This window comes from Watersipora subatra, chromosome 1 (assembly GCF_963576615.1).
Source record: "Watersipora subatra chromosome 1, tzWatSuba1.1, whole genome shotgun sequence".
NCBI lineage: Eukaryota > Metazoa > Bryozoa > Gymnolaemata > Cheilostomatida > Watersiporidae > Watersipora > Watersipora subatra.
The window spans coordinates 53,906,962-53,920,852 of record NC_088708.1 but is presented as its reverse complement, the minus strand read 5'-3'; the positions used below and the strand labels follow the sequence as shown (position 1 = coordinate 53,920,852).

Here is a 13,891-nt window from a genome sequence, read left to right as displayed (position 1 = left end):
GATTGCGCCACTGGAGCTGGCGCTGCATATATTATGGCAAAATGTTTCATCGTGAATTTTTACTAGTAGTATGTTTTGGTAATAGGTAGAAGCAGTTGCAGAAGCTCGAACTCACAGCCTCTGCATCTCATACTGTTAATAAATACAGTGCACTAACCGATTGCACCACTGGAGCTTGTGATTTTAGTAATTTGACAATTTTCTTCACGAAGTTCTACTAATAGTATGTTGTTGTAATAAAAAACTACAGTAGCTCCAGGTGAGGTTTGAACTCGTAGCCTCAGCATCTCATACTGCTCATAAGCACAGTGCACTAACATATTGAGCACTGGAACTTCACAGATTTTATCATCACAGATTTCTACTAATAATATGTTTTGTCATTCAATAAAAAAACTATTACTCCAGGTGAAACTTGAACGCGGTGCTTCTACATCTCCTACTGTTCACAAGTATGTACAGCGCCCTAACCAATTGCACTACTAGATCTTACAACTTTGAAGTTGACCAACACTTTTTATCACAAATTTCCACTAACAATATGTTTTGTGCTACTAAAGAAACATTGCTCCATATGATGCTTGAATTCAGTTCCTCTGCATCTCACAGAGTTTACATGTATTGCACATAAACCGATTGCACCACTGAACCTGTCACCATGTTTTGTTTGCTACATTTTAAAATAAAAACCAACCGTAAGCCAATACTTTCTGGTACGGTAAAACTATTCATTGTAGAGCCAACATCTAACAGTGCCCTCATACTGTACTGATTATAGCATCACCCAGCCAAACAGTTCTACCTCTAGAGCTTGTAAGTCACGCATTTTTATATCATATCAATTTTATGCTATCAAATTTATTTATCAAATCTATCAAATATGCTAACAGAAGCTCTTCCGCTGTTCATAAACTGCCAAGAACTAACCTACTCGGTATTGGAAAGACTGTAAACCTTACTTTTATTTACTCATCAACTTTTATTATTTTTCAAAAAAATTGCTTCACCTTATCTCTCTCTCAATTCTTCACTAGTTCATAATAATAAAGCAAGTCTGTTACTAGCTCAAGTTCTTAATCTGACAGCTAAGTCAGATGCTTCCTAGAACCTGGAGAAGCATACCTCAGAAGTACATCTTGATTGATCACTGATGCCAAGCTGTATGTCGTAGAGACTCTCTGTGGGAGATGTCCTGTTTAGACTTGACACACCTACAACCATGCCATAGTAGTTAGTAACTTATCATACATATTCATTAGTTAGTAACTTATCATACATATTCAGTAGTTAGTAACTCATCATACATATTCAGTAGTTAGTAACTTATCATACATATTCAGTAGTTAGTAACTCATCATACATATTCAGTAGTTAGTAACTTATTATACATATTCAGTAGTTAGTAACTTATCATACATATTCAGTAGTTAGTAACTTATCATACATATTCAGTAGTTAGTAACTCATCATACATATTCAGTAGTTAGTAACTTATCATACATATTCAGTAGTTAGTAACTTATCATACATATTCAGTAGTTAGTAACTTATCATACATATTCAGTAGTTAGTAACTCATCATACATATTCAGTAGTTAGTAACCTACCATATATATTCAGTAGTTAGTAACTTATCATACATATTCAGTAGTTAGTAACTTATCATACATATTCAGTAGTTAGTAGCTTATCATACATATTCAGTAGTTAGTAACTTATCATACATATTCAGTAGTAAGTAACTTATCGTACATATTCAGTAGTTAGTAACTTATCATATATATTCAGTAGTTAGTAACTTATCATACATATTCAGTAGTTAGTAACTTATTGTACATATTCAGTAGTTAGTAACTTAACATATATATTCAGTAGTTAGTAACTTATCATACATATTCAGTAGTTAGTAACTTATCATACATATTCAGTAGTTAGTAACTTATCATACATATTCAGTAGTTAGTAACTTATCATACATATTCAGTAGGTAGTAGCTTATCATACATATTCAGTAGTTAGTAACTTATCATATATATTCAGTAGTTAGTAACTTATCATACATGTTCAGTAGTTAGTAACTTATCATATATATTCAGTAGTTAGTAACTTATCATACATGTTCAGTAGTTAGTAACTTATCATAAATATTCAGTAATTAGTAACTTATCATACATATTCAGTAGCTAGTAACTTATCATACATATTCAGTAGTTAGTAACTTATCATACATGTTCAGTAGTTAGTAACTTATCATAAATATTCAGTAATTAGTAACTTATCATACATATTCAGTAGCTAGTAACTTATCATACATATTCAGTAGTTAGTAACTTATCATACATGTTCAGTAGTTAGTAACTTATCATAAATATTCAGTAATTAGTAACTTATCATACATATTCAGTAGCTAGTAACTTATCATACATATTCAGTAGTTAGTAACTTATCATACATATTCAGTAGTTAGTAACTTATCATACATATTCAGTAGTTAGTAACTTATTATACATATTCAGTAGGTAGTAACTTATCATACATATTCAGTAGGTAGTAACTTATCATACATATTCAGTAGTTAGTAACTTATCATACATATTCAGTAGTTAGTAACTTATCATACATATTCAGTAGTTAGTAGCTTATCATACATATTCAGTAGTTAGTAACTTATCATACATATTCAGTAGTTAGTAACTTATTATACATATTCAGTAGTTAGTAACCTATCGCACGAATCTATTACTTGTACAATGCTGGGTGTTCATTTAGTCATACATATCTGTTTCATGTCTTTTTTAGCAGATTGTGCTGAATCTACAAACTCTTTGTTGCTTAGTGGAATCCAAGTGTTCTCAGGACTGTGGTCTACTGAATGATGTTTAAACGAAATGATAATCAAAGGTTCTATTGTTTTCTTTGTGAACATCAACTGGCAATTGAACAATCTCGGATGTAATCTTAGTATGATTTTCTTAGCAAAATATTTTTTAACTAAAATTACAACAGAAAAAATTGTTATAGAAATACGGTCTTTGATAGAACACTTTGATGTCGCTTTATAGTTTAATTTTAAAAGTTTATGAATGCTAATTGAGTTATTTTAAAAATTATGATTTAGGTTATGCTACCAATCATCATCTAATCATCATCCAATCATTCTAATCATCATCAATCTACGATCAGCGATGAGCGATTAAGCGACCATCGATTAATGTCGATGAGCTAAATGTGTTTCTGCCTAACTATCCATTACATTCCTACTTTCCCAAAAAAGTCACTACACTTGATACCAGACACCAACACCTTGTCAATTCACATTATAGTGGAGCGTTATGAATAAAAGCTTTTTCTTTCAATACACATAATTTAGTTCTCCTTTTTTTGGTTTTTGTCTCATGGTCTATTTTGTTCTAAACAGCATTTACGGATGATGATAAAATTAATATCGATCTATCTTAATATGCCAATCACCTTTGTGTAACTGGAAGCTGATAGTCTAAATAAACTGGTTAACAGAAATTTATGTGAAACTTTGGCGTACATTGGATGCCATTTATACTCAAAACACAGAAAACTGACAAGAAACTGACAGCATGTGTATATGAACCTTGGGCGTAAAAGACGTATGGTACAAACAGGAATGATTGGCTTAGTGCCTCGCTTGGCCCGAGTGAACTAGAACAACATGTAGGCGGAGTTACAGAGCATACAATGTGAACCAATGTAAAGCCTTTGCACCATTTTCGCTACATAAACATTGAGATTTTAGTAAAGTCTGTTAATTTATCTGAAACAAGAACTGTTCCATGGTATGTACTTTTAGGACATAGTGAGTTGGGATCTAAAAACTGATGGTGTTCATCATATTTGCAGCTGGGCAGCTCCAACAGAAAGAACTAACCAAAGATAATCAACCAGAGCTGCAACCGAAGCAAATAATCTTTTCGCTTATAAAAAGTAAACAGAGAGCTATCCAAGCTCGTGTGATGTGCACTTCCTTCAATCTGCAGAATATAGCCTTATTTTACAGATTCTACATTGTTCCATCATAAAGCCTGTTTTGTCAAGATTTTTCAACCATTTATTACAAAAGCTGAAAAGAGTTATGTTTTTATATAATAAAAGTATATGTGAGGTGAGCATATGTCAAATAGATAGGAGGAAGTTCTATACACAGCATCGTACTACAGATGTCATCATGAAGTTCTCAAAAAATTGCGTCTTGCTCTTCAAAGGCATTGCTGTGTAATACGCTTTCAAAAATTCAATATACTTCTTTATTGGCAATAATTTCGTTTCAAACAGAAATGTTTTTCAAATTATGCCATGCAAGAATCATAACACACAAAAGAGCAACAGTTAGCCAATAAAATCAAATTAGTGGTTTGACATAATTATACCATTTGAAATAGTTTTCTCCGCTACCTTTAAAATACCTTTCTACTTTTTTCAAAGATAGGAACTTCACTTTTCTAAGTTTTTCGGACTTGAACCGTCAAAAAAACAGTAAAATAGAGCTGACAGATTGCTTGCTATATAGCATAAAGCTAGTCAAGTTACTTTAGTTATATATTGCATATGTTTATTTGTATTCCTCGCATTGAGTTAATTTAAACAGTAAACTTCAAGTAGATGAGAAAACAAAAAACTATTCTCTACCTCACACTCACACTGTTCAGTTCATATGCAAAGTAATCATATTTAGTTATACATATAGACCTCTTCAGCCTGCGGGTATACATTATGCATTCGTAGGATCAAACCATTTTTATATGCTAATTGAATCTGAATGTCTTTGTAATTTTTAGCTAACGTGATAACAATAGAACTGCTAGTAAACCGATACAGCAGAATATTGAGATACTTTATTGTATTTGTGCATAATTTTTTATTTTTAATTGCTATTAGTAATCATCAACAATATGATGATTTTTGTTACATGCCAAAGGAAAAATGAGAAAAAATAACTCAAAAATTATTGAGTGAGTTGAACAAAAGTGTTTTAAAATTTGGTAATCTGATAGTATTGTAGAGAAGTTGGGATAGTGAATTGAAGGCTATAGTAACAAAAAGTTGCTATTATTTATAACAGAAAGTTATTGACTAGGTTAAACAGTTCAACAAACCTGACAATAGGTAATATGAAGTAGTATGTAGTATTTAGTACATTAGCTCTATCTCAAAACATTTCAATCATTTTAAGATACAAAAACATAAAACTTTCAAGGATTATGTTGGATCTGCTAGCATCTGGATTTGTGTGAATGTTACTCTCACCTGAAGCATTGATTTACGTATTCGGAAAGTGCTTTTTATTTTGATATAAAAATAAAATCAGACAAATTGAAACTGTAAGTGTCAATAGTATAGCAATTATATTATATAACAAGTATAACAATATAAAATACTAGGGGCCACACCAAGAGCAACTTTTATAGTATTACATGAGCATATGGTTTGTAGAAATTCGTGATGAAATGTGTTATAAAAATCCCAGAATTGTAAGCTCCAGTGGTGCAATCGGTTAGTGCGCTGTACTTATAAACAGTATGAGATGCAGAGGCTGTGAGTTCGAGCCTCACCTGGAGCAATATTTTATAGTATTACAAAAACACATTATCAGTGTAAATTTGTGGCAAAAAGGTTGTCAAAAAGTCAATCCAACTCGCTCCAGTGGTGCAATCGGTTAGTGCGTCGTACTTATGATCAGTAAAAGATGCAGAGGCTGTGAGTGCAAGCCTCGTCTGTAGCAATAAATTTTAATATCACCTAAAACATTTTGTTATCAAGTGTTGACATCTCACATCGAGCAAGAATTGTTGAACAAAAGCCAAATAAAGATGGAATAGTATTCTTTCCATATCAGAAATGGTATGTAAATATAAAATATAGAGCATTAGCTATTGTCTATTGACTATGTTAGTGAGATAGCTCAAGACTGACGCTCTAGCTATCTCAATGGTAGTCGAACCAATGAATTTCTCAGACACATTTTATAAGGCAGGACAGGGTAATCTTACATCATATCCTTAGTTTAAACTATATATCTTTTAAATTCTTGAACTGCAGTCTCCATGTAAATTACCATTATGTACATGGAGTACATTATGGTAATATTGTACACGCACATAATGTACACATACAAACACAGTGTTCGTTGCTAAAAAGTTTAAAAACTCAACAGTGTACAACCACTTACCAGATACTGCAGCAAATACTGCCAGTGCCCAGATAGACAGTTCCAATGGAGAGCTCATTACAGCTTGTAACAGCTTGCCGTATCTTTTCTAACAGACTGACTCTCACCGTCACTAGCTAGCAACTCCTATAATTATTCTAAAGCAAACATGCGTAATCAGCACTAGTCTGATTCTCGAGTATCCATTATAATCAGGGTGGCTTGAAGTGGCTGTTTACGTCACAGACATGAGGTAAATGCTTATCAGTATATAGAAGGGATGGATTGTAGAGAAGATTAGAAAGTACCCATATTTATCAAGCGAGATAGGGCCCAAAATCACCTGTTACTGCGGTGCCTGTTATTGTGGTGCCTGTTATTGTGGTGCTTGTTATTGTGGTGCTTGTTATTTTGGTGCTTGTTATTGTGGTGCTTGTTATTGCGGTGCTTGTTATTGTGGTGCTTGTTATTGTAGTGCTTGTTATTGTGGTGCTTGTTATTGCGGTGCTTGTTATTGTGGTACTTGTTATTTTAGTGCTTGTTGTTGTGGTGCTTGTTATTGTGGTGCTTGTTATTGTGGTGCTTGTTATTTTGGTGCTTGTTATTGTGGTGCTTGTTATTGTGGTGCTTGTTATTGTGGTGCTTGTTATTTTGGTGCTTGTTATTGTGGTGCTTGTTATTGTGGTGCTTGTTATTGTGGTGCTTGTTATTGCGGTGCTTGTTATTGCGGTGCTTGTTATTGCGGTGCTTGTTATTGTGGTGCTTGTTATTGCGGTGCTTGTTATTGTGGTGCTTGTTATTGCGGTGCTTGTTATTTTGGTGCTTGTTATTGTGGTGCTTGTTATTGCGGTGCTTGTTATTGTGGTGCATGTTATTGCGGTGCTTGTTATTGCGGTGCTTGTTATTTTGGTGCTTGTTATTGTGGTGCTTGTTATTGTGGTGCTTGTTATTGTGGTGCTTGTTATTGTGGTGCTTGTTGTTGTGGTGCTTGTTATTTTGGTGCTTGTTACTGTGGTGCTTGGTATTGTGGTGCTTGTTATTGTGGTGCTTGTTATTGTAGTGCTTGTTATTGTGGTGCTTGTTATTGTGGTGCTTGTTATTGTGGTGCTTGTTATTGTGGTGCTTGTTATTGTGGTACTTGTTATTGTGGTACTTGTTATTGTAGTGCTTGTTGTTGTGGTGCTTGTTGTTGTGGTGCTTGTTACTGTGGTGCTTGTTATTGTGGTGCTTGTTATTGTGGTGCTTGTTATTGTAGTGCTTGTCATTGTAGTGCTTGTTATTGTGGGTGAGCTTGAGGCAGTAGTGAACTTGTAGAGGTGCTTGAAATCGAATAAAGGGAAGCAGATGGAGTATAATTCTCATTCTGCCTAGATCATCCAGAATGTTGAAGAAGGTACAGACAACCTCTAGTCAGCTCTATCTAGATTCCTGTGTATAGTACCGGCTTAAGAAAATCAACAACAACTATTTATTATCTTTATCTATATATATATTTCTCAAAGTATGTATGTGTGTCCCTCCAGCTATAGCTATTATTAGAATAGCGTAGCTGGACAATGCTTACGCAATGTCATGGCGTACAGTCATTAGAAGCCTAGCACTTACTAACTAGCTTACTGGAATTTTCCATTGGCAATGTGCCAAGCTAATAGTGATAGATGAGCAAGTGAGCTAGTGGTAGGCAATTCCCATCACTTCTCATTGTTTATAAGCTAATTTTTAATACCATTTTCCATTGGCAATGTGGTAGGCTTATAGCAAGTGGTAGGCAACTCTCATCACTTCTCATTGTTTATAAGCTGATTTTTAATATTTGGGCAACGCCGAGAGGCACAGCTAGTATCAATATACTGGTAATAATCACAACACCATCCGACTATATAAATCCCAGCTTGTCTTATTATCTGTTGTTGCTGTGTCCATTTATAGCATTCTAGTAATGAAAAGTTCACATGGCACTGGAATTGCACTTGCAATGATTGTAATAGCAAGTTTGCATACACACACAACTAACCATAAGGCTATGGCCGTTCTTATAATTCGTAATCATTTTATCTACAATGCACTTATCGTGATTACAGTTTACAAGCTAAATGTTTATATACATGTACTTAATTAATATTACTTTTTGTGTTTGTTCAACTTTCTAAAAATTTTTAAAAGCCATTCAAAAATTCATTACCTATTTTTTTAATTTGTATTTTTTAAATGTGACAGTTCAATTTAAAATGTCCCATTATCAGCTTCAACTTCCATTTCTTCCTCATGCCTATTGCTAAAAGCTTAAATTTAAAACTTCTACACATAGATCGTTATATTATCTCGAGTAGGAATGCCTCTACATTCTCTCTCCTTTCAATCAGACAAAGGATCAGACAAAAGCAGTCTGACATCTCATTTTTGAGATACCCAGTATCGAGACGCACCAGTATCGTCATATTCAAAGTTTTGATGATAGTTTCTGTTAGAACAGTAACCTTTTTTATACACACTCTTCTTTGTAATCATTGTTATGATTAATTTTACAGATTTATAATTTCTATTTTGTTTTCTCAGCTCGCAATAATTATATCAGTATCAACAATGATATACAGCCCCCCTGTATACACCCTCCCCCCCCCCCTGTGGGGGCTGTATATCATTGCTATCAATTGGTTTTTTACTGTCAACATTGTTGCAAAACAGACCATCTAACCATTACTTGCTAATTAGGGGTAAGGTAGGCCAAGCTACACATACGGATTTGCCTGTTCTGTTTGTTTTCTTTAATTAGGTTGCTGAGAACATTTTAGGTCAATGTCATTTTCTACCATTACTTCGTAAGGAATACTTAGCAGATGAGAGTTTTCTATATTGAATGTAAACTTTACCGCAAGATGGGTCACTCGCCCAACTTACTCCATAAGCTTTTATTGATCTTATACTTTTGCTGACACCTTTAAAAGGATATAAACTGTAGTTCTTACACATACAGGTCTAATAGGTGAAAATTATTAAAACAGTCAATATAATCTTCACACTCAGCTGTTGAAGTCTTTAAAACCGCAATCAAGGGCACCACATTCAAAACTACCATAAAAATAAGGAAGAACTAGGACTGTAATATTACCTGATACTCCAGAAAAGCAGCAACTGAAGAATCTAAAGTCAAACGAAAGACAATTAAAAATGTGAATACAGCCTCATCTTCAAGCTCAGAGGAAAAACCCAAACCAAACAGTTTGATTGGTCAGACAGTGAAGAAGGGGGAGAAATCAGTTCAGATAGGACAGATAGTTTTAGTAAAGTTGTGTATGTTGGAGGGGTAACAGGATGAGGGATTAAATTGGTTAGTAGATTTTTACAAACGAACCCCTCAAGGAATGTACAGCAAATCCGAACAGGAAGGCATGTCACCAGTTGATCTCAACCAGGTCATTGAAGTACTAGGGGCTCTATTCTCTACTCAAACAACTAGCAGAATGCTAGGAAGTTTCAGCTTTGGTGACAAAATATATATAGATATAAAGGGCGTTTGTGTAGAATTACGTTAATAATGATTTTTACATTTAATAAAATATGCTATGATGTTTTATGTTAATTATACTATCAATGCATATTCTTTCATAACGTATATATGTACATGCACATAATAATTATAAGTGTGAAATATATTTAAGTGTAAATCCAAAATATACAGTAGTTGTAAAACTTTATTGTGTAATAAAACTACATTTCTAAATACTTTCTAAATTGACCCAACTTGCTCCATTGACTAACCCAGCTTACGCCACGGATGGAGTAAGTTGAGACACACGGCAACAAGTTTTCAAATGAATATTTTGTCAATTTCACCAAGAATTAACCATGGCACATTTTCAGTATAATAGAACACACACTAACCTATTCATAGAAAAGGTTTTACCATAGATATAATAAATCCTTTATGATATTTATGCTATTATTATAGGTTTATTATATCTATGGGTTTTACAATCCTAATTTTGCATAAATGCAATTTATGACTCAACTTGCCCCGCGGTCCCCATTTCACATTTTAACACCTATACAGTTGTTTTATTGTTCTCTTAATTTATTTGAACTGCACAAAACACTTTTCTCATGTAGCTTGAAAGTTAGAATGGTATATGTTGTATATGTTAAATAAAAATTAATTTTTTGTCCAAAGAGTTTTTTTATTACTGGGGTAACGCCGAGTATTCAACTAGTAATATTTTAAATAATGATAATAATAATGATAATAGCCTCAAAAGTAATGGGGTGGGAAACTGAGAATGATAATCATTAGAGCCTTGGGCCCCATAAGTCACAGACCCAAGTCATGTTTCGCTGAGACAGGAGCATTCAGAAATCATTCAGATTCAGGAGTCAAAGCTTATAAAAACTGTACAGAATATAAAAAAGGAGTTCTAGAAGTAAAACTATAAGCGACAACCCTTTGAACCATAGATACATGTAGGACCCAGGCTAACCTTAAAACCATTCAATGACTGCGAAGACATGGGATGTATGGGATGCTAAGATCGAACATGGTCAAACGTATGAAGACAAAGGGCGCGTACAAAAAACACGGAAAAATTTATGGTGCAAGATAAAAAAAGGATGAGAGAGAAAGGTAAACAAGCAGTCACATCTGGAGAAAAGAATCTATCAAGTATTAAAGAAAAAGAGTCACTAGTGGATGAAGTGCAACATGGACTCATAGAAAGAACAAGCAAGAACAGATGGTGGAGACAAGAGCTTAAAAATGAAACAGGATTTTGGCTGAAATAGACATCTGCAGACTATGTGGGCAGGTTACAGAAGGTGTGATGCACTTAATACCCGAAGGTAGACGCTTGGCATTTAGAGAGTACTTGACAAGGCATGATAATGTTTTAAAATTTCTCAGGACAGCATGGTGTAAGGAGAATGGTTTGCTACTAGACAAACGGCCTGGTACAAAGTGACTTGAAACAAAGTTCAGTATTGGAAGACAAAGAAGTAAAGTTCAACTGGAATTTTGATTATCAGATAAAGAAGATAATGGTATACCAGCCAGATGTTGTTAAGAAATACAAGAAAGAGGTGATTTAGCTAGTTGATATGAGATTCTCCAGTAAAAAATCAAAAGCAAAAATATGACAGAGAAGAGGCTGAAATACCAACAACTTGTATTTGAGATAAGAGAGAGAAATATAAAGCACAGAGTGGAAATGACTCCAGTGGTTATAGACTACACTGGCAGCGAAGTGAGTACTTTGATGAAACAGTTAAAGTTAGCTCTAAAGTCTAACAATACTAACAAAGTCTACAGAAAGATGTCAAAGGAAAGTTGAGGAAAGAACTTGGGGCCTGCAGCATGACTAAAAGTTTTGACAAGACAATGAACTTCCATTGTAAGTTTTCTTACTTGAGCAAATCAGCTGAATATAGATAGATGAAAAGAACTGAGCTATAATTGGTTTAGTGTACATTCAGCATAGCTTTTATCTAATACATTTGTTGAGCCATAGCCATGTAAATACGAGAAGAATTTATGTGCTCATTTATTCATGAGCAAACAACCTCTTTACATATCTACAACCTAAACCATCAACTATTTCGTATGAGTTTTTAATTGTCTTTAGAAACCTAGCTCTATCAACCACATGTGAATAAGGAACGAAGAGATTAGGTAATCTCTGTAAAGTTGAAAATCATTTTATTATGAAAACTTGACAGATATAAACCTCACAAAACTGTGTAAAGATTTTATCTAGTAGTACCATGAGAATGTAATACCCTGTTTTTAAAATCTAATTTAATATGTAAATTTATAAAAAAAAAGTTAAACTTTTAATCAGACAGCCAAGCGCATCACTTTGTAGACTGACCGTAGAAAATCTGCAATAATACACTCTACGCAGTCAAACCTTAACATTTAGAGTTAATTTTTATGTAAAATTGGCGTTTATTAAAACCAATATTTTCACAGAAATAGCCATTCTCAAACTTTTATAAGAATGTAGTGTAATTTGTTTCAGAGCTGCAAAACTTATGATAAAGCATAAAAAATAATTATATATAACATTAAAACAAATGTCATCATATAAACTTATATGACAAACAAAATCGCATGTACAAAACTAAAATCAATAAAGTAATAATTATTTTACCGATATTTATTTATTATTTACTATTTATTTATATTTATTTATTTATTTTACAGATATGTGAATAGAAGTGTACACTTAACAAAGTGTAGGTTCAGAGGAGAAAGTGGTGATCAAGATACTTGATAAAACTTAGTTGAAATTAAACTAGGTAAAGTTGAAACTAAGCGTATAATTGTTTTATAAGTTATATATTTTATATTCTTTTTTAATTTTTATTTGCCTCTTTACTTTAAAAAACCGCAATGCTTTGAAAAGCTTTTGTCAAGTTTGTCAGAAATTCAGACGTAAAATAAAAATTTTATTTACTGTTTAATGTTTGTTCAATTTTTACATTACATGCAAGAAAAGTTAAATGTTGAAGTAACCTTAAGTAGAGGCTTGACTGCAAAAAAAAGTTTAAAATGAGATCTCAAACACTGCAGCTGCACGCATTATAGCGTGAAAACAGCTCATATGGATAAAGTGATTGAAGCCATTCAAATGATGGAGTTGTCTCCTCGACTGGTTAGTCATTTAGTTTAACAATGCTCGTAAAAAAGCCAAAAGAATTGCTTAAACCACTATAGCGGGTAAACAATAAGCTGTTATGAATTACTTATCAAATAGTCTAATCTTTTTGCTATATTGTATTTGATATTTCTGCTATGCATGCAGTTATATAGCATTGCTATATCATTATCTACAACTTATTAAATCAATTGCCCAAAAAAGATTCCTCCATAATGTTTGTTTTCTCTTATTTAGCACAATCTGGCCTTTTGAGCCGTGGAATGAAAATGTTTTATTGAGTTTGAACCATTCATTGGCTCAACTTTACTCCAGGTTCACTCTGGCTCGAAAATATCAAGGCCTTACTCTGCCAAACAAAGCTTTTTGCTGTCACTTAGATTCTGTAAAATCAAAACACAAAATAAAGGCTACGTTGACTGGAAGAGTTCTGGAGCACATGACATTTACGAGTCTAAAAATAGAATAATTATAGTCAAGCTAGCTGATTAGCTACTCAAACAAAAAACAAAGTTTCCCAATGTTTTCCACAAACACTGTAAATGAAACCATCAAAAGTTAGAATTATGATGTGATCCATGAAATCCAAAAGCATTGTTAATTGTGAAATTGTCATTGTCATTCCCGCATATAAAGTGACTTTATCTAAGAGGTTTGTCCTTGTCTCTTTACCAGCTTATCAAGAATATTAATGTCATTTACTAAAAGGCTTCATTGCTGATGACAGCACAGGAAATATAGTATATATTTCATATTCAAGATAAACCAATCTAGTCATCAACCTGCATATGGTAGACTATCTGATAAAGTTGGAGACAGAAGAGCAGCAGAGTGGCAGCAATAACTTACTACGCTGTTCTTAATGTCATTTTTCTAAAATTATGATTTTTGTTGAATAATCCCTTATTTTATAGCAGAATATTACTGGTGAATTCTTCTGTTACACTCTGGAATGTTTGGTTCCTTGTTGGAGCTTTCTAATTATCAGATAGGATTCAACAAGTCAGAACATGTCTATATACATGATTATATATAGCAGTATTGATATCAGCTAGGCTATTCTTTTGTA

General features: G+C 33.2%; 1 protein-coding gene across 1 annotated transcript; it reads right to left on the bottom strand.

Annotated features, from left to right (window-relative positions):
* Nucleotides 1-6,495: 6,495 nt before the first annotated feature.
* LOC137388932 (salivary glue protein Sgs-3-like) lies at nt 6,496-7,443 on the bottom strand. The gene has a single exon (XM_068075436.1). The coding sequence runs from the start codon at nt 7,441-7,443 to the stop codon at nt 6,496-6,498; it is 948 nt and encodes a 315-aa protein (XP_067931537.1).
* Nucleotides 7,444-13,891: the final 6,448 nt, after the last annotated feature.

Coding starts and splice junctions, on each gene's coding strand:
- LOC137388932 (XM_068075436.1), bottom strand. CDS start 7,443: ATGACAAGCACTACAATAACAAGCACCACAATAACAAGCACCACAATA.